The sequence below is a fragment of the Camarhynchus parvulus genome, chromosome 19 (genome assembly GCF_901933205.1).
Source record: "Camarhynchus parvulus chromosome 19, STF_HiC, whole genome shotgun sequence".
In the NCBI taxonomy this organism is placed as follows: domain Eukaryota; kingdom Metazoa; phylum Chordata; class Aves; order Passeriformes; family Thraupidae; genus Camarhynchus; species Camarhynchus parvulus.
The window spans coordinates 10,953,672-10,974,982 of record NC_044589.1 but is presented as its reverse complement, the minus strand read 5'-3'; the positions used below and the strand labels follow the sequence as shown (position 1 = coordinate 10,974,982).

At 46.6% G+C, this 21,311-nt stretch overlaps 1 protein-coding gene across 3 annotated transcripts; it reads right to left on the bottom strand.

Annotated features, from left to right (window-relative positions):
• Nucleotides 1–639: 639 nt before the first annotated feature.
• WSCD1 (WSC domain containing 1) lies at nucleotides 640–20,338 on the bottom strand. Of its 3 annotated transcripts, XM_030962838.1 has the most exons (10): nucleotides 19,655–20,338; nucleotides 19,397–19,441; nucleotides 12,796–13,458; nucleotides 9,932–10,046; nucleotides 9,256–9,443; nucleotides 6,570–6,691; nucleotides 4,429–4,594; nucleotides 3,767–3,931; nucleotides 2,905–3,105; nucleotides 640–1,872 (listed from the first exon to the last, which is right to left on the bottom strand). In XM_030962838.1, the coding sequence occupies exons 3-10, from the start codon at nucleotides 13,208–13,210 to the stop codon at nucleotides 1,520–1,522; spliced, it is 1,725 nt and encodes a 574-aa protein (XP_030818698.1). In that variant the 5' UTR covers nucleotides 13,211–13,458; nucleotides 19,397–19,441; nucleotides 19,655–20,338; the 3' UTR covers nucleotides 640–1,519. The 3 variants fall into 3 exon arrangements, with proteins under 3 accessions (XP_030818698.1, XP_030818697.1, XP_030818700.1); XM_030962837.1 differs by lacking the exon at nucleotides 19,397–19,441; XM_030962840.1 differs by lacking the exon at nucleotides 19,397–19,441 and having other exon boundaries at nucleotides 19,955–20,338.
• Nucleotides 20,339–21,311: the final 973 nt, after the last annotated feature.

Below are 21,311 nucleotides of genomic sequence, written 5' to 3'. Positions count from 1 at the left end.
CTACTGCCCAAATGAAACTTGGAAGACCTTTAATGCATAATTTCCAAAAGAATCAGTTCTTTACTAAGTCAGAGTGGAGATGGTGATAGTCCTGTTCTGTAGCATCCTTATTTATCTGCTTTATGGGAATGTTCCTGTACCTGGGTGTTTCTGTACTGTCTGTGGTGTTTGGTACTGGCACAATATTATTTGGGTTTTTTCCCTTGGAGTGCAGGTGTGTGTGAGCTATGTTCCTGCGTGGGGGCTGCGTGGTGTTCCAGGGAGGGCTGTGCCACCCTGCGCAGGCACCTCAGGGTCTCACCACTCGTCTTTATCTGGGCTTACAGCACCCAAACTGAGTGGGGTTTTTTGAGCTGTATCCTTTGCATAAACAAAAAGAATTCCTGTTTTCCCTGTGAACCAGCTCGGTCCACCACAATCCCTCACACCTTTGTGGCCCATGAGACCCTTACTGCCAAGGAAGGCACTGAGCATTAGGGATGGGGGTGTGGCAGCCCCACAACAAGCCCCATACCAGGCAGGTGGCACAGAGATGAGCCACGTGTGGGGTGTAAACAGGGAGAGGCTTGGGTTGAAGGGTACTCCATGTCCTGTAGTGTTTTTAAAGCACCAATGATACACAGGCAGAGGAAGATCAGCTCCCTTTATATAAACTTGTTTTATTAAAATTAGTATTTTCACTCAATTTTTTAAGAAATCCTTTCCTTCACATGAACAGAAGCATCTTGCAGCAGGGCAGCTCCTTTGGCCACAAGGATTAACCACCTCCAAGTTGTCCAGTGGCCCAGGATCATGGGGCCGGCTGCCCTGCCAGCCCTGGGTGCCCCTGTTCTCTCCCCTCTGCACATGGGAGGGTTCTCTCCCCACGGGTCCTGCAGGGTCAAACACACCCAAGGTGACTGCAGGAGTTAAAAATCAAACCTGTATGGCTGCTGGAGGGGGCTCCAGAGCGCAGCTCTAAGTAGCTGTGGTTTTCCAGGTTGGACTGCCTTGGAGTTCCTCCAGGGATTTCAGGGATGAGGTAGGAGATGTGATCCTACCCCTGCTGGGGCCAGAAGGACTGGGCTTCACCCCCTTTGCCCCTATTCTCCAGGTCTTCCCAGCTGACCATTTCTAGAACCAAGAGCACTGACAGTGGTGACATTTGGCCCTGGTGTCCCCCCAGACCCACCGTGACTCTCCAGTTGAAGAGATGGAGCTGCAGAAATCTGTGTCAAGCCCCTCGCACAGGTGGCGCTCCCTACTCTGCCACCCCTCTGGGGTCTCCTTCATGCCCCTGGAGCCAGGTTTGGGGCTCTTTGGGGCTGACAAAACCCAGGCATTCCCAACTGCTGCACAGCTTAGCAGCCTCCACCAGTATCTTTGCCATAACTGCTGAAGAGGTCTGGTCTTCCTTTTTTTTTTTTTTTTTTTTCTTCTTATTTGTCTGTGGGTTTTTTGGTTTTGGTTTGTTTTTTTTTTTTTTTTTTAAGAAAAAAAAACCCTTCATTTTTAATCACAGCAGCATGATACCAGCCTATCATCTTGGCACATACTCCCTGGGCAGCCCGGAGAAGTTTCTTCCCTTTAGGGCTTCATCCACTGTCAGGATGTATCTGTTGATAAGATCTTTCATTTCCTGGGTGAATGGCTCAAAATTCTTCTGCTTAGCACCAGACCGCTTGAAATTCCCGTCCCTGTTGTTCTCCACACAGAGCAGCCGGTCCTCTGTCACTGTCACATTCAGAAACTCCACCATCTCCTTCAGCTTGGGGATGAGGCTCTGCTTCAGCTCCTCATAATGGACAATGAGCAGGCGCTTCCCATATTTCAGCCACTCCAGGACATGGGAGGCCCACCAGGAGGCATAGCTGTTCACGAAATCTGGCCACTCTGGATCACCGGGAAACCAGGAAAATGAGACAGTTAGCCATGCTGCATGTCAGCAATTTTCCTCTGCTTTAGACATTAATGATACCTTGATCTCTATTTGCTCTTTTTGATAATTTAATTTCCTAAAGTCAAGACAGTCCTAGTGAAAGCTTTTGGGCTGGACAAAGAGCATTTGCGGCTGAAATGTAACAATTTGCAGTTTGCAGTATGGGAAAGCCATTCCCAGCGAAGGGTTTTTTTTCCTGGGGGCTATTTTGTCAGTTTTTGATGAATAGGTCTTGAGTTGTGACTGATGAAAGGTGATACATCAGCTTGGGAAAGAAATGTGCTGTGACACAGGACACTTTTTCCCCCAGCCCTCTGCCAAGCCACAGCTGTAATGGCTAAAATATGTACAAGGAGAAATGGAAGCCAAGTGGCTTTTCTGCTGCAGAGTCTGAATGCAGCAGTGTATCCAGTGGGGAAATTGCAGTCACCAGCCAGTAGCCAGTCAAACACGTGAAGTGTGGCAGGCAGGTTCTGAAGCCTTTTCATGTGTTCAGGGGACACTGAATTTCAGGTCCACTTATTGCTATTGTCCTTATTTTTCTGCAGTGCAGTAGCACCTGTGCAGTGCTGTAAAATATCCATCATGAAATGTCATGCTCAATTGGATCCTCCAGATTTAAGTTAGATTTCTCATGGTTATTACATGCTGTAGGGGCAAATTTTCTTCACCTCAGCCTGGCAAATGGGCTGTGCACAGGAGCCTTGTACATGGACATGTTTTCTATGCCCAACAGTGCAGTGATGCTCCAGTGTGCCTGTGGTAATGGTGCTGCACTCCCTTCCCCTCTGGAGGTGGACATCAGCAAGACCACAACTGCTCCCACTGTGCAGGTGCCAGAGGTTTTGGGAATTGATCTCAGCTGTAGCAGGACTCAAATCCCACTGAATTTGTTAGCATCACTCACTCAGGTGTTAGTGTGTCCCCCCTCCCCAGCACACGGAGGAGATGGGTTTCAAACCAGCTTGTGCTGGGGTAATGCTCACCTTTGCTCTTCCAGTTGCGGTCAGTGGCATAGCCCAGATGCCCGGCATATTTTCTGTTGAACTCTGCCATCAGTGATTTGTACGGGTTCCTTATCAACAGGATCGCCGAGTCGAACATTTCAATCTCTGTCTTGCCACTTTCATGTGTTTTCACACAGATGGTCCTTCTACTTCTCCAGTGGTCTTTTTCTCCTTTAAAACCTGTTTTACAAGACAGGATTGTTGGCTGTTTTGCCTGATTATATGTCTGTGCCTTTTCCAGCTAAATCATTCCCTACAGTGGTGTAACAGTACCTGTCAGCTAAACGATGGCTGGAGCCCCAGCCACCACTCTGGACACGTGCTGGCAGTCAGGCTATCCCTCTGCTGGGGGAGGCATCCTCAGCCTCACACTGCAATGAGGCTGCTTTTCACAGGGCCAGTGCTTGATGCTTGCTGAACCTCTGCCACCTCAGGATACTGTTCTCCCAGAGTAATTAGTAATCTTTGAAAATTTAACCTACATGTTTGCTGAACGGTCTAACCCACAGCGTTTAGGTAACTGGTCATTTGGACCAGCCTGTCAGGTGGGAGCAGCACATGTGTGTGCACGGGGCAGCAGTGCAGGCAGTGTGCCCATTTGCAAATGGAGAGCCTGGCTGTTGTCTGTGAGGGCAGCTGCCTGTCAGAGCAGCGTGCTGCTGGAGCTGTCCCTGCTGCCATCTGCACTGCAGGAGGCTGCTCGGGCCAGGCGTGTTTAAATTGTACCAAACATGCTGACAGCAACAGCCGTTGCTGGCTCAAGCAGAAGGATGACAGGGCAATAAGTAAAGCTCTGTGCTTTGGAAGGGCTGCCTGTGTCCCATCTCTTGGGCCCCGATACCTTTGTTGTAGAGGGCTCCATCAAAGTAATAACTTCCTGTGTAGTATCCTGTGGCGTGCTCTATCAGATGGCGTGCCCATGTATTCCCAGCCCCAGGAAAGCTTGACAAAGCAACAAACACTTTGGATTTGGTGGTTAAGAATTTCCTGTCTGTGCAGCGGGTGTCTGCGAGGAGAGAACATACTTCATTGTTAGTATTGTGGCTTTTTAATAATTCCACATACAGCTCTTGATTACAGTTTATTGCTTCCTTCTTCTCTCTCTTAGTAGTATAGCGTATCAATGTGTTCTGGTTGTGAGTCAGCTACTTCCTAAAATTAATTCAGCTGTATGAGGCCAAAGAGATTATCCTCAAAGAGGTTTTGGCTGGCTTTGTGTAAGGCAATGCTTTTTTGATAAAGCTGCAACAAACCATTGTACTTCTCAGCAAGTTGTCTTAAAAGGTGTTGCATAATGAGAGAATGGAAAGATGCATCTTCATGAGCATAATTGCAAGAGGGGAATTTAGAGAAAGACTGTTTCCTAAATTGCTGCCCGTGTGGTTATACCCACTACTGTGGCTCCGACTGCTGTAAACGAGGTCACTTTTACCCGCTGCAGAAGGGGCACAGGGGCTGTTTCCAGCAGCGGTGGCCCTGGCACAGTGAGGCTGCAGCTTGTACCTTGCACAGGTGTCTGATAGACCAGGCAGTAGTCTCCCCCAGCAGCGCTGCTGGCGTTGTGGCTCCCGCTGCAGCGCCGCCCGTCTGTGCCCTCACGCAGCGAGAAGCGCCTGGTGGGGTATCCACAGTAGCATTCCTGCCCTCGGATCACTGCCAGCGGGAATTCCTGCAAAAGAGGGAAAACTGATCAGTGTGTAAATGCCATGGCATCAGCAGCCTGCAGGGAATGCTGCTGCCATACAAAGAAAATAAATCTTCACAAGGCCACTGTCAAGATCAAAGCATTGTCATTCTAAAGCTCATGCTTCTTTCCTGTTACTGTCTTCGTATTTGTAAATTTTGAAATTCACCTTGCTTCTAGATAGGAAGCCTACTAAGGTATGCAATCATGAGAAAATTAGTGTTGTTTGCAAGGAATAAATTCCTAAGGAAAATTCTTGTCTGTAAGAAGTGTTTTTTAATGGATTTGATGCAGAATAATTCAGGTTTTGGTGTACCAATATTACCAAGGAAGGATAACAGGCTGCAAAGCTGTATGGGGGTGGGGTACTGAACCCCAGCTGCTGGGCTAATACTGGTAAAAATTAAAACAAGTTTGAGGGAAATGTGCTAAATATTTGCCAAAGAAATTAGCAGTTGCTTACTGGCCCTAAAAGTCAGAGTTTTTACAGTTTACCAGAAAGATTTGCTTGCCTTAGAGTCCCCCGTGGGCTCTCTTGATGGCAATGGGGCTGTGTGGGCGGGCTGAAGGAAGTTCAGGGAGTATTTGAGTGCAAAATGTTCCAGTCCATCTATTCCATATCAACACTTTTTGCCTTTTAAAAGTCTTTTGGAGTCTGGGAGCATGTGACAGGACTGCTGAGCAGCTTATCTCTTGCTCTTTCCCATGCATTCATCCTCTGATAAGGAGTCGAATGCAACTCGTGTGCTGTGTGTGCCCAACAGCCAACATTTACTTAGCGAATGAGATATGACATCGTCAAAAACTATTTACAGATTTGATCCAAGGGCAAAACAGTTCTGGGTTTGCTTGCAAACAGAAATTTTTCCTTTACAATGCAGCAGTGTTTCTCAGTTTGAGAAATTAGTAAGTGTCCCTGCCCTCAAACACAGCCTAGAATAAAAGTGTTCTTTGTACCTCATGCCAAGCAGCCTCTGCAAGTGAAGAACTTTTCTGGAAGGCTGGAGGTTCTGTGAGGCAACAGAATAACTGCTCCTCTGTACTCCTGCATCTTCAGAAGGTGATCACTGCAGGGTGCCAGTGGTGCAGTGTCTGTCCCCAGGGCAGGCTGACCCTCACCTGCACAATCTTCCCACGGCTTGGGCAGTACATGAGTGAGGAAGGAGAGAAACCTGGAGTGGGTTTTGCATGAGAAATCTCAAAATTTTTCTAATATCCAATCTAAACCTCCCCTGGTGCAACTTGAGGCCATTTGCTTATTCAGTGGGAGAGGAAATTGTGCTCAGTCCTTGGGTCCTGGTCAAAGCACTGTAATCAGCCAGCTAATAGTTTTAATCAATTTTGTGATGCTGCAAAAAGTAATTGAACGTTGAGTTTAGTGCATGAGGCTGAATGAGGCTGCAGGCAAAATCTGACCATTTAGTGAGCCCTGTGTAGGAAAAAACAGCCCCATTAGAGTGGGGAGGAAGGGAAGAGAACCAACAGCCACTAAGGCAGAGGGTGCCCTGCCCGTGCCCTGTGCATGGCTCCCTGAGTGGAGCCGGCTCCCTTGGAGGGCACTGAAGCCACGTTTGGGATGCTGCCAGCCCACATCCACCCTCTGGCAGCATGTCTCCCCATGAGCTGCAGCCACCTCCCCCGGGGGCAGATGTGGCTCAGGACTTGATTGGAATGTGACACGGAAATGGTATCGATTTCCTCTCGGTCAATACTCATTACTTAGAGCAGCTTGCCTGTGTATCATGTCTGGTGGCACCACTCTGATGACTTTCCCTCCCGCCATCCCCACTCCAGCAGTTGGACCAGATGCATCACTGGGTATTTACTCTGATGAGTTTTGTCCTTTAGAAACTCATTTGCAAATTCAAAGCTCTAAGGCACTAATCTCTGTCCTTCCCTCAGCAGATTAGAATTTAAAATAACAATAAAAGAAAGGATGTTAAATGAGAACGGTTCTTACTTTCTTGGAGCAAAATTCAGAGCACACCTCCACCGTCAAATTGGGCTGTATCAAAGAGGCTGGAAAGGTGTCTGTTAAATTTTCTGGAGCTCTAAAACATCCTCGATAGATAACATTCCTCCCTGCGGGGATATGAAATAGGTTTCTCTTAAGAAAACTATGTCCATAGTACCTTGCCTCTTTTAAAGAATAATATTAGGTTCAGAAGCCAAAAATAATAAAATGAATTTTACATCACAAAGGCTGCAGAAATAAGAGAAACTGTAATATACTCTATAGAAACGTGTTGCAAATCGTGTGGTATTGAAAGGAGCGCATGCCTTTATCTTTGTACTAACCACGGGAAGCAGCGCTGCAGCGCCGAGTTTGAGTTAAATTCCACCAGCGGAGGGCATTGCTATTGTTTGCAGGTCCCAGTTTCCTCTGAAGACCTGCTTTCCCCTCAATGAGTTAAAAGCCCTGATAAAAATCTACAAAACTTCTGCATCAGAAAAGGAAAGGAACATAAATGACTCTTGAAAACTCCGCCACCCGACCCACTTCCCTCTTCAGCTGCCCCTCTGCTCCCACGCCTTTTCGGGCCAAGGGAGTTTGCTGCAGCCTTTCAGACTCTAAACCGGGTTTTTGTCAGCTGCTTAGGGAGTTGAGCTTCCACTGTGTCTTCAGCACCAGCCTCTGATTTCACCTGCTTCTGTAGAAACACCACAGGGCTTGGCACTATTGCAGTTGCTCCCTTAAACGGTATTGCCAGAACTGATGTGGGAAGTAAGTTGAATGACAGGAGAGACGTGGTGCAGTTACAAAAAAAAATCGGTTCTGCATTAATTTCTTGGCAGAAATTTCTCTAGCAAGACCCTAGAGCAATCTAAGGAGAAGCTGCTTAAATTCTATTCTTGTAACTATTCAGATCATTTACTAGAAGCAGAGCTGGATCTCTGGGATGATGTGAAAATAAAATAACTCCACCCAAGCTGAAAGGAACAGGAGTTGACTTAGGACCAGGTCCCTTTGAGCATGGCACCAAAGAATAAAAGGAGTGTTTGGACTTCTCAGAATGTTCCTGAAAGGTCTTCTATTAAATTTCACACTGATATATAATTCCTGAAACAAAATGTTTACAAACATGTTTAGCGCTTTCTCAGCAGTCAGGAAGAAAGCTTAACCTGCCTACACCGGCATGGGAAGGGAGCAGGATGCATCCATGGATTACACTGGAAACAGCCGGATCGTGTGGTCTGCCCACTTTTTTGGGGGGAAGGACGCCCTGAGGCACGCAGGACTGTGGCACTCTGGCTGCCACAGCCACCCTGGCCACCCCGGCTGCCGCAGCTGCACACTCTGGGCTTCCTTACCGTGGCATGGGGGCAGGAGACAGCAAACCCTGTCTGGAAAGGTTTAAGTGGAGATGTCACTGAATCTGCTCCCTGTAAAAGACTTATGTGAGGTCTGTGCTCTACAGTACACAGTGTAAATCATGGGGGCCTTTAGAGTCTCAGAGTTACTTTCTAACATACTTTTTCGTTGTGATTAATACTACTGTTGGCCCCTCAACTGGTTTGTGTCAGGGGGATTCTTCAAACAGACAACTGTCAGGTATTACTAAGGGCAAGAAAATTACAACTCTAGCTTCAGGCTAGACTAATTTGAGGAGTAATTAATTAATACTTAAAAAAATTAAATGCTGTCTTTTCCTGAGGAATGTGTATATATATTTCATACTGGAGGTTTAAACAGTGATGCATGTCCTGGGAAACCTGCCAACATGCCTGTCATCCTGACAGTAGCAATTTAGGTCTGTGTACCTTTGATATATAATTTATATGTAGCTGGTTGAATTATTGTACAAACCTTGACTTGTCTTTAAGAAGAAATGAAGGACCATCAATACTGGCACAACCTAAGGTCTTGGTCCTTCTTCTCAGCAAGTAACATCCATAAGGTCTTGTGAGCTTGCCAATTGCAAACAGTGATCAGCAGTTTAGATCTCTTATGTGCTTTGTGTTTGCCTAAAAGTTTATCCATGGAGTCCCCCGTGGCAGCTAACTGAACGATGGGGTAACGATGGATTATCTAAAGATGGAACAAAATTCCCAACTCCTGCTGAAACAGAACTCCATGGAAAAGCAAAAGTCTGGTCTCATTTCTCTCAGGAAAGGGTTTGATGTGGCTCCTTCTGGCCCCTGCTTATTCCTCACAGTCACAGATTGCTCATTTTGTTTAGGATCATCTGAGCATAGGGTGGCCTTGATCTGAGTAATTTTCTGCCCTCCTGTTACAGGGCACCTCTCCCAAGGCTATTTCTTAAACAGACATGGGTTTGTACCCCTTCAGCAGATACCAAAGGGAGTGGGTTTTTCAGCTGAAATTGTACTTCTGTTGCAGTCACTCTACACTGTGTTGAGTTTCCTCCCTGGTGACAGGAACCTCATCTGTGGCAGCCCTGAGGCAGCGTGCCAGGCACATGTCCTCGCTCTGGGGTGCTGAGCAGCACTGCTATTCTGGGGAGGAGCCAGGGACCAGACCAGCAGCAAATGGACATTGTGCCCTTCAGGCACCTTTGTCCTTTGCCGCTTCAAACTCTGGTGACGAACGGAGCGTGACAAGCAGCAGGGACAGCCCCTGTACTCAGCCTGGCCGTGACATCTGTCCCTCGCGGCCTCCCCAGTCCGGTCGCACGCCCACTTACGCAGTGGCCTGGCTCCTGCCCGCAGCTGCTCCACGCTGTAGACCGAGAGCCGGTTCAGCCCTCCGCACACGGAGCCCTTCTCGCCCTTGCACTCGCTGCTGCACTCCTCGGCCTTGGCGGCGGCGGCCGGCAGCGTGTTCCCACAGTAGCACTCTGCTCCGAACGCCAGGCCCGCGTAGCTGTAAGCTCTGCAAGCAGAAACACCAGCCACTGGCACAGAGGGGCCCATCCGCTCCCCAGTTTGTACCTGAGGGCACGAGCCTGTCCCCGTGTCCCTGCATACAGCCTGTGCCGCTGCTGCCTTGCACTGGAGACAGTGTGACAGCCTGGAGACAGTGTGGCCTCCTCAGCAGAGCAGCCCCTCAACAAGACATGGGCTAGAGACCAATGTCTATCAAAAGATATCTATCTTACAAAGACTCTTTAACCAAACAGTAATTTTTGTCCAGGACCATAGAGAATATAATGTAAGTAGCCATGGTGCCATAGAGAATAGAGAGCAGTGCAGCAGTCTGCTTCAAGCAGAGAAGCAGGGTTATGCTGTGCCTGAAGGTATGAGATAATAATTATTGTCATAGATGCTGTATGTTTAACATAGGAATGCTTTTCCCATTTCAAATTCAGTTCCACTTATTGTCAAAAAAGAGAAAACTTGCAGTGAAAAAACACCACTCACCTCTCAGCACAAGCTTCCTGACAGTGACCTACTGTCATTTTTCTTAAGTCATAAAAGACAGCTCCCTTCAGTGTCCTCTCCCTCGAATCGTGAGTGAAGCAGCCCATGTAGGTGCCTGTGTGCATGCAAGACCAGGGTTAGGCAATGCATATGGTATGGAAGGGAAAAACCCATCCCAGGCTTATCCAGTGACTCAGGCTGCAAGCAGGGCTGCGTTTGGCCAGGTCCCAACCTGTCTGGGGTCCCACACCCTCTGCAGACCACTCCATTGCTGCTGGACCTTGGTAAGGGGTCAGTGCCACTGTCCTGTGGAAATGGGCTAAAAGGAAATGAGACTCTCCCTTCCACAGCCATTGCATACCCAGAGTCCACAACCCACCCAGAACTGCAGCTCCTGCACGCAGCTGCTCTCTGCTCAACTCCCTCCTTTGGATGACAAATCACGGCACTTCTCTAAAGTACAGGAGAATGTAGCCTTCAAATGCTAAAAACTTCCAGAAATCCTGTTGGATTTCTCCCAAGTGTTCTTTAAAATCTCTAGTTGATAATGAGATGGTGCAAGAGAAATATTAAGAAAATCAATTTTCTTTGGATATAGAGAGTTACATTAAAGCTGTAATGGAAAGATAAATTCACTTTTAACTAGGCAGCACAATGTAGCCATCACACTGAGCTATCTCCTCCCTGGTGCAAAGGAATCTCTTCAAATATGCCTTGCTTTACTTAGCATAGGAAAGATAAATGTTTCTCTTAGACTTGCATTCAGTGCTCAGTCTAATTTTTGTTGTCATGAACAAAATACTGTAAAAATCCAGCCCATTTTTTAATATACAATTGTAACGATGATGTGGAGTCCCACTATTATACAGCAATTGTATGTCTATAAGTATGTTTTATCATCAAAATAAGAAGGAAAAAAGGAAATTTTATTTTAGAAATGATAACATTGAGATGATAACACAGGGAAATTGAATAATGTAAGCACACATTAAATAATGTGGATAGGAAAAGAATATATGGTGAAAAATGAAAGTAAAAAACATTGTATTAACTAATCCATAAGAAAAAGGAAGTTTGAGTTGCTCCATCAGGGATTTTGGAGCCAGGAATAATAAATCAAACATTTAAATATCACAAACACCACAGTAGATTCAAAGACCTGCGCACAGTAATTTGCCAACATGTAATTAGAAAATTCACAAGCTGTGAACACACACCCGCAGCACACCATTAACGAGGTGGGAGTCATGCTCTTGCAACAAAGATGCTTCACATTTTACTGGAGACTTTTGATTTGGGTACTTTGACTCAAACCTGTAGCAGCAGAAAACTGAGGATGTAGGGCCAAAGAGCCTGAGTGGGGGCCCTGGCCAGGCCAGCCACCATGTGCCCTCCTCCCTGTGTCCCTCCCAAGCCACCACCAGTCTGGCAGCATTTCTCATTCACATCCTCCCATGAATGAGTCATGGAGATGCCACAGTCTCAGAGCAGCATGTCATGCTGTGTCAGCAATACAGTCCCTGTCACCTCTGCATCCTGTTCAATGGCAAAACCAGGCATGGGGAACTGGAAAACTCCATCCACTGCGAGCAATCAGAACAGAAAACTCTCACAGTTGTACTAACAGTATTTGTCAGTGTCTGTCAGGAAAAGTGTGGTCCCTACCCTGAGCCACTTGCAATGTCAGCAGGTGAGAGCCTGACCTGGAGAAAAAAAGGACTTGGATTTTCTCACCAAAGGCCGCATGCTCCCCGGTGGAGACAGAGCGAGGCAGAGTGAGCTGGGAGGTTCACAGCAGGCTGGGGACATGCCATGGTTTGTGGTTTGGATTAAGGGTCTGCCTGGGGAAGCCTTTGAAGGGCTGGCTAGCAGCCCCCGGGGCAGAGCTGTACTGCCTCATGAGGATGACACCCATGGGGGTGCACAAGCCCAGCCTCCATGGTCAGCAACGCTGCTCTACTGAGCAGGAACCACAGGGCATCACTGAAACATCATTAAGCATTATAAGCACGGAGGAGTTCATTAGGTCTTGAAAGGGATCCATAATGAAATAACAAGCCTCTAAGTTTACTAGAAATGAATTGGAGAAGATAACATGCTCTACGTAGGTAGTTAAGTTTTAATTAATTACCTTCAAAGGCATTCCAATGCTTGTTAACAATATTGTTATTAATAATGTCCCTTCATGTTCAATCAGATATTCAAATGATGTATATTTGAATCTACAGTTCAATATGGTGAGATGTACAAGTAAATAGTCCTTCTGGCCCCTCTCATCAGTAGCTAGAACCTCAGCAATGCACTGGCTGAGCAGTTCTCAGTCTCTCCTCTGCCACCAAAATCTGCCACCAACAGGGTGTTCTGAAGCATCTGTGGAGCAGCTCCAGCTTGGAGCTTCAGGTAACTCCAGCGGTTCAGTTTGCCTGACTCACACTATATGACTCATGTCCCACCACTATCACCTTCTCATTCCCATTTCTAGAGACAATTTCCTCAGTAAGTAGCACGATGTGGCACCCATTTTGTGGAATTTTGTGCCCTTCTGTTTGGGCAAATTTATTCAACAAACTAAAAAGCAGTTCTGAAATGTGGTGTCTAGTCATCCAGATCCCATTCCTTTTCTATTATCAGTGAAACATCTCCAAGAACAACTAATTCTAAAAGGCAAAGCATCAAAGATTACAACTCATACTTTGCTGCTTTAGTGAGGGCACAGCAGTCATCCAGCATGGATCCTTTGTACTTTGGCCTAGGGATATGCCTGAACTGTTTTGAAAGTGTTGATGAGCAAGGAGGAAGGCTGGTTGGAATCAGCAAAGTGCAGCCTATGTGTGTGCCAGAAACGAGCAGGGTCCGTCCCTTACCTTTGTGCTCAGCAGTGTGCTTCATTGCTTTAAACCCTGCAGTCTGCAGGGGCTCCTGGTCGCTGCTGAACCTGTGCAACCACCTTCTTCTCAGCTGCCTGAGCTCCGAGTTGCGGGACATGAGCCAGTGCGGGCTGTGCTGCTGGCCCAGGGCCGGCTCCTGCAGCGCATCCATGCCCACCAGCAGCCGGGGGTTCTGCAGGCCCCTGGGCTCTGTCATCCCAACCCTGCTCATCTCCTCGGGCACCGGCAGGGCCTGGTTACTGGGGGTCCCACGGGAACCTTGCTGGAGAACCAAGCGGGTCCGCTGCAGTAGCAAGAGGCTGCCAGCCATCAGGTAAGCTGCTGTGAGGAAGAAGAGCAGAAACTGGATCCGACGGAGAAACTTCTGTAGCCTGAAGAAAGCTTTGGCCATGCCCTTACTGAAACTGGCCCTTCACGCTTCCCAACAGGCCTCCAAATCTTCGCCTGGCCAGACACTCATTCCTCCCATAAGTTCAGCCCATCACTTGGGTGCCTTCTCCCGATGAAAAGCTCCTCCCAGCTGTCTGCAGCAGAGACCAGCCTGGTGTGGCACTGCTGCCAGCCTCAGGCGCCTGGCTGCCCCAGTGGCTCCGTGGGCTCCCGGGCTGGTGCCGTCATCGTGCCCTGCCAAGCTGAAACCTGAAACACCAAGGGGGTGTAAGGCTGGTTCACATCCAAATTGAAAACATCCACCATCAGGGTGATTTTCCCCCACCCACCCCTTTTGGCTTTATCTGAGCATTTCTCCATCTGTTGTTTATAATTATGCACGTTAAGAACTATAGTCAAATGAGAACGATTGATTGAGCTCAAGCGAGTTTCAGATCTTCAGACTTTTTTCTTTTCTTTCTTTTAACTTGGAATGCACAAGAAATACCTTAATGATGAGGTTATTTCTCTTGGAATGTTTGGAAAATAAGTTCTTTATTTTCTTTTATCAATAGCCAACATCTCCATCCTTTGTCACTGGATGAACAGGCATCTTTTTAGGGAGGTATTACCAAATTCCTTCCTTTCAGCTAAACAGTAGCTCAGCTACAAATGAAGATCAAAAGGAAACAGAAGTGTGGGTGTGTGGGAGGAAAAAAAATTGCATCAACTCACAATAGATAAGATAGTAATTATTAATCTCTGTGCAGCACAAAGAAGTTGGGCTTTATGTTGGAAGGATATTTGGAGGTTCTGTGTGTGTTGCTTTAACAGAAACCAGAGATCCTGCTATATGTTTTTTTTTAGTGAATTCATATTGCCAACTGTTGATGTGGGAATGTGTGTGAAGAAATACTAGTGAATGTTTGAAAAAATTTCAGCTCAAGTTCAGCAGATCTCTCTTGACTGTTGCTGAGCTTTGCAGCTTTAGTTGTGCTGATGTGTACCACGATGGGATTGTCGGGGCAAGAAAAGCTCCTTTGTACTCTAGGGAACCTTTAACCTCCCGTGGCAAATAAAAGCTGGCATATCCCCATAAATTCCTGTTTTCCCAGTCTATCCTTTTTCTGTGGAGCCAGGAAAGTGTTGAGAAAAGATGCAGTGTTTTCCAGAAAAGAAAATATTATGACTTTTGCTTAGCTTGCAGTTGGGGCACACTCCTGAAATCCACAGTCCTAGCAACGAACATCCGCTCACTGTTTCTTGTTTCAGTTGTTGATTGAAAGTTTTGTGGATGCTGACTTATGCTGCTTTATTAAATAAATGTTACCAAATTAGTCTCCACCCATTCCCTTTTTCATTTGGTTGTGCGAATTCTTTCTGTCTTACATAGCAACCAAACCAAAGATCCAAAACTTCTATGACAAAAATAAATTAAGACTCAGTTAAATCTTTTGTCAGTTGAGCCTGAATTCCTTTTTGTGACTTTTAGCCTCAATTCCTAAATGAGGCTGTCACAAGCCAGGAGTCTCTGTCTCTAATTTTACAGTTCAGGTGATCTTGAAGACCTGATTTAGGTACTCTTATTACTGGTATTTTTTGAAGTACATGTATGCTGATTTTAACTGTAGAGGACTGAGTAATATCCAGAAGTATTCAATGTGCTGATTGCTACTCTTTCTCCAAGGGCTGGTGAGCACAAGCAGGTGCAAAGAACTGCCAAGCTGTAGCATCTTTAGTGAATTCTGACTGCTCTCTCTACAGCAGAAGTTACAAACCTCCCTTCGGATCAGCTCCAAAGCCAAAGAAAATGCATTGATTTACACCAGCTAAAGAGCTGACCCCTAGAGTTAAATCTCTGATCAATGTTGTGAGTGCTCAAGAACTGCAGTAAAAGGGTCAGATGTACCGAGACAAATGAATGGAAAATTAGCCATAATTAGATCCTGCAGGATGTTACTGCACTAATTCATCTGAAGAAATACTGTCTATGAGCATAGGTGGGATTTGATTCACTAGTTGTTCTTGCCACGGGGCTACTGTAAACTTGAGCTGTTCCCAGTGGAGGCTGTGTGATCTGAAAGCAAGCAGTGTGCAGGTATCAGCCAGCTGAGATTCGGGCTGGGGATGCCCGTGCTCTGTGCAGAACCTGAGCTGGGGCAGGGCCAGCAGGACGGGTGCCCACAGGGCTGGGCTGAGCTCTGCATGCTGCCCGAGGCAGCCCTGCCCAGGGGAGCTGCTGAGAACCTCAGCGGGGAGGTGGCAATGGCTGCACTCACACACCAGCTCAAAAGGTTAAAGATTTCCCCCTGCCAGCAGAAAGATAATACTGGATATATATATCAGATTTGCAGTCATTTCTGCCCATCTGTAATTCAGGGTTTCACAGCTCTTTTGGTTTATTCACCAAGAGAGATGCTTCAGGCCCAAGTTCTCAGATGAGTCCTTGTTGCTGGTCTTGGAGACGCTGTGCTGGGATAGCTGGAGCTTTCTGGCTCATCAAGCAGTGCCCACAACTTGGCTGGAGAAGGGCTATCAAGACCACGTAGCAAAGGTCAGGCACGTTATGCTTGAAACTGCATCACTGGCCCAATTTAGTCCCTTTTAACGCCACTTGTGTGGATGGTCAGTGGATTTTGATAGCGTTTCTCCATGCTTGCAGTGATGTAAAATGGAACAGCTGGAGGCCACATCAATGCCAGGATGAGAGGATCTGGCACTTGCCTGGGCAGCACGTGGCAATGCCTCCTGGAGCCAAGGAGGACTAGTCTGGCCAATGCCTGCCCAAACATCACCTGGGCAGGGCACAATGTTCTGCTTCCACATGAACAGGATGGAAAGCTTGCTGTGCATCAGCAGAACTGGGGAAAACACCCAAGGTATTGGACCTAAATTAATTGTGCAGCAGGCTCTGCATCCAAACATCAAGAAATGTTTGTCATTGCTCCTAGTGCCCTGCCAAGTTTGTTTATGTATTTGTTTGTTTAGTAAGGAGAAGCTGTTTCAGAGTTTCAAGGGGTAACTTTGCCCTTGCCCAGTGGTTGAAAAAGTTTAAATGGTACGATGCAATTTTGCTGCATTCAACATGATGTGTACGAATTACGTCCAGATGCACTCACCCTTAGAGCAGTTGCCATGACAGTACATTCTAGTAAAACCCAACCAAATAAATAAGCAGACTCTCCGCCCACAACCACTGCTGCAAATGTGCAACTCAAAAATTAAATGTTGCTTTTTAGTGGGGAAATAGCAAAGTGCTGCTGAAATAAAAACTGTCATTTGATTTTTCCATAAACTGCACATTGTAATATCATCAAAGTATGCCTAAAAGAGCTGAAGTGCATCACTTCTGATGATTATATTTAAAAGGAAAGACTAAGGAGGAAATAACTAGTATCTGTAATAGAAAATGCAGCAGTTGTCTTTTTCATGCATGTTTCACCTAGAATGAATTAAGCTAAATGAAAGAAAACAAGTCTTCTATCCCTGTTTATCAGTTCTCACAGCCAAAGGGGCTTAGGACCATAAGAATTGAAAGTTGTTAGTAAAATCATAAAATTATAATTGAAAGGACAATGATGGATAATTGATGGGCCGTCAGAACTGTTAAATGGCAGAGAAGACCTCTAGGTGAGGAGGGCAATGAAAGGGTTAACACTGCACTGAAAAAAGGGCAATAATTAGCACTGGAAATTATCCACTTTGGACATGGTGAGTGGAAGCACAGATCTACAGGGTGCCGGGACTTCAGCAGGGAAAGGATCTCTTGCTACCAAAAAAAGTTGCTATAAGGAAAAGCAGATCAGTACCTTGCTTCCAAAATGAACTCGCAAAATGTGACAGAGGATATCACACTAGGCAGCTGCATTAATGTATTTGTGGAGAGAAATAAAAGAAACATGATAAAGTTCTTGGCAATTCTACTCTTCTAGCTGAAGGAGCATTTACAGAATTTTTAAGGGAAGACTGAATATTTTCAGTGATGCCATGAATGCTTGTAAAGGCTGAAGACATTGAAAAACAGCCCCAGATTTGCAGGTGAAGGGTTGCTTAACTGAGGACTGTCCCTTGATGTGTGCTCAGTGCAGAAGATTAGGTCAGCGCTGCATTGACAGCTGCAGGTCATCAAGAGTTGGTCCTTGTCTAAAGACCAGCAGGATTTTGCAAATTCAGAGTTGTTGGCAAGGAAGGAAGATGATGTTTCCTGTTGTAAACTGAAGGGAATTGGACTCATGATTACTATTTTTAGAAAAATCCATCCCTCTTCAATGTCTCTCCTTTCTTTTGTCAGCTTTCTTTGAGGACAAGTGCAGTCAGGCCTCAGCTGAAGGATTCTGTCTTGCAGCCTTTTCCTTGGATACACACTGCCATTTTCTCAGTGTTTTGGAAAGTCAAGACAAATATCAAATTGTGTGAATACACATAGAAAGTAAAACGCTTAAGAAACCACAGATTTGATGTTGGGACCCTGTCAACTATTTGCAGTTTCCTTTATTCCAATCATTCTGAGAAACTTCAACCACTTCTTACAACTTACAAAGTTTCCCTTGCTAGAGGATGTGTCTGTGCTGACCCCACACATCTCCCAACAAGGGAGGTCTGCCAACAAGCTGGAAATTAGGCAGAAGCACCCAAATTTCTCCACATGCTGTGGTGACAAGTCTTGCAGCTTGAGAGGGCTCTCCAGTGAGTTTATCATTGCTTCCTACACATGGGCTTGATATAAGATGTAATCAGATTTCAAAGTTATCTTTGATATTGAGGTTGTGTTAAAAACCTTTAAATAACACTGAACTGTGATAAATAAGAAAAAAAATCTTTATGTGGAGTTAGCAGGAAGATGGAGAAAAACTCTATAGTCCATTAACACTGGTCAAATCAAGTTGAAAGTAACACAAATTTAAAAGATATATGATACCATTTTACAGAGACAGATAATTCAGCTTTGGAAAGGAAAGGCAATGTCACAGAGCAGAGCTGCAGCCTGAGGCTGGAGAAGTTGGCACTAACTTGTGCAAATCCTGTCCCAGTGGCTCTTTCACCAGATATTTGGCTTTTTAAGGCCAATTTTTTAGCATACATAGGTATAAATCCAGACAATAATGTTGTTAGTGAGCCTGAGGTGAGGGATGCAGAGGAGCCTGTGGGAGGCAGATGGTCCAGCACAGCTTATTGTGAGAGTGCTGACTTGGAAAGTGCTAAGGGACAGCTTGAGCAGAGATCACACCACGGTATTTCTCCATTAATCCCACACTTTTTACCTAGCTCAAGTCATAATGCAGTAACCAGCAAGACTAATTCCATGCTGGTATGGAAGAGATGCATGCAGACACATGCATACCCACATTTCAGGTGCACATATGCATCCACATCCATGTGTGTGCATTCTGTAAACAGAGTGGTGTGTGCTCCAGAGGTAACATACAGTCTGCTGTCACCATTCTCTGATAAACTGAAAGCTTTCAGCAAACTGTTGCTGTATCTTGAAAGTATTTAATTAGCAATAAAACATTCATGTATGATGTATGTTCTTAGGTATTAAGAGATCAACCACCCAGGAAATGATTCTCTATCTGCAGTTTCCAAAAGCTCCTGTGTGGTCTGTGGCTGAAGTTTTGCACAAGAATGTTGTAACAAATGCACCATATATTTATGTATATATTTATGTTTGCCTTAGCCCACAGGATCTACAGATGAGATCTTTCCCTTTGTGCAAGGAAATCTACTTGAATTAAAATAACACACAGCTCTGTAACTTAATCATAGGTGTTTTAGAAGTGTCTTTCATAAACTCTTCAATATCTGAATTCCTGCAACATTCACCTACTAAACATTGATAGAGTCTACTTATTCAGCACAGTGATGCTCCAGAAACTGATGGGAGAAGCTGAGCATTCCAGCCTGCCTCACTAGGCTGCCACACACACACACTGGCAGCATCCATTGCTGACTTTTCAAGTAAAATGTTCCATGGATGCCTGGGGAAGGGCATCTCGAGAGCAACCTGCAGCCTTTGTAAATAATGCTGCTCAGCCCCTTTACTTAGATGCTGTGGATTTAGTAAAACAAATAGTCATTGAGGCTGCAATGAATGCTGATACCTCAGCCTCGAAAAAGTTGTCCTGTTACTGCTCGTGCCCAGGCCAGCTGGCACACGGCTCGCAGAGGCAGATACTGAACGGTGTAAGAAAAAGAGGAAAAACCTCACCTTTCTTTTGTGGCTGAGGAGCCCCTGTTGTAGCCAGGCAAGGTCCTGTACAATCCAGTGAAATATTACAAAAGGCCGTAATGCATATCTGATAAATCCTGCTCCCTCTGCCCTTCCCTGCTAATCCTCCTGCTGCCTCCCGCTTCCAGCGCCGTAATCCTGCGCGCCGCGCTCGGTGCCGTGCCCGGGTCTGCGGCGCTCCGCTCCCTCCCGCTGCCCTGCCGAGAGCTCGCCCAGCCCCGCTCCGCGCCCGCTCACCGCTGCCGCCGTGTCCCTCCAGGGGTCCCCGCGGCTCTCCGGGGTCCCTGCGGCTCAGCGGGCCGGGGCGCCGGGGTCCTGCGCCCTGCGGGAGCCGGCCGGAGGGAGCCGCTCCATGGCCTCCTGCGCCAACAGGCAGGATGGAAGCGGCGTCCGCGCTGCGCTGCCAAAATCCTCAGGCACAGCCAGTGCGCTCTTGTTTCATAACGCTCCCCTGCCCGGGGAAGCAGCCTCTCCTCTAAGGCTGCTTCACAGCAGAGCTCTGCAGCCTTCTGCAGCTGCCGACGTTTCCAGACCTACCCATTCCCTCTGCCTGGGTGTTTGTCCAAACGCACGGATGGCTGCATCGGCAGAGAGCTGAGTGGCAGCAGCAGCAGCGAGAAGCCCTAATGCGATCAGCTGAACGGATGCTCCGTGTTTGTTTCTCGTGCCTCTTCCCACTAGGGGCACCTCCCTTCGGAGCTGCCCCTCTGGAGACCCGGACCCCTTCCCAACAGTCGAGAGGGTCCCGGGAAAGCGAGCCCCTGCCCGCCTCCCAGCACCAGCTTGGAGATTTCGGGCAGAAAATTGTTATTCTGGGCACAGGTGGCTGGAAATAAATTATTTATAAATGTGAGAGCTGAAAGGCAGTTGCTAGTGTCCTCAGGATTGCCTGCACTGCCACCTTCCCCGCACGTTCCAGCTCCCTCCTGCTGCTGCTTCACATGGAGATTGAGCAACTGATAATTATTCTTAAAGCATCTGCATTTGAATGGGTGCTGGCTGCACCTCTGCCTAGGGTTTTGAAATACCCTATGGTCTACACATATTTAATGAAACCTGTGGAGATCCATCTCTTGGAGCCAAAACAGAATGTGGTTATGAGACCAACCTTTGGTTCTTCTCTGTGCCCGAGAGTGTGGATCAGAAACATCAGACCCAACACCTGCCTGGCTGTGAGAAAACAGCACTCGGGGTTTCTTGGATGTGGGAGGAAAAAGGGAATTGGAATGCCACGTGGGGACTGATCCTATTTCCTCTCAGTATGCCGCACATTGCTTCATGCTCTGACCAGTCCCATGGACTTGAGTGATGCAGGGGTGTGCCTGTCTTCATGCAGTGCACCCCATGAGTGGGGTCTGAACACCACAATGGGATGCTGACACTATTTAAATGACGCTTGGCTTTCCCATCTCCACATGACATTGGAGAAGAGGAACCTGGTTGTTCAGCTCAACATGAACAACTGAAGTGCTTTTGCTCATAACCAGTGTTCTCTGGGACCTGATGGACTGAGAGGGCTGCAGTCCTAGAGTGATTTGGTGAATTTTGATTAATGGAAAACTCTGAGGCTTAGCAGTGTAACACTCAAATTTTAAAATGCTGATGGGTGGAGGTCTATTCTCAACCCCAAGAAGGTGTGCGTCTGTTAGATTGCAATCCATCCAACCTTCATGTGGGTGTACAGCTTTAAGGCTGAAAAATTGTGAAATTAATTTAGTTTTACTGAAATTAAATTAATCAAATGTTAAATGTAATGACATTTTTAAATGTGCTGGGTTGGGGCCTAAATCAATAGAATTGCAAGACTGTGCCCAGGTGAAGCAGTGGCAGAAAATGCAGTCAGCATTCTCAGTGAGAAAAACTATGCTGAAAATGTACCAAACTCCTGACGTGC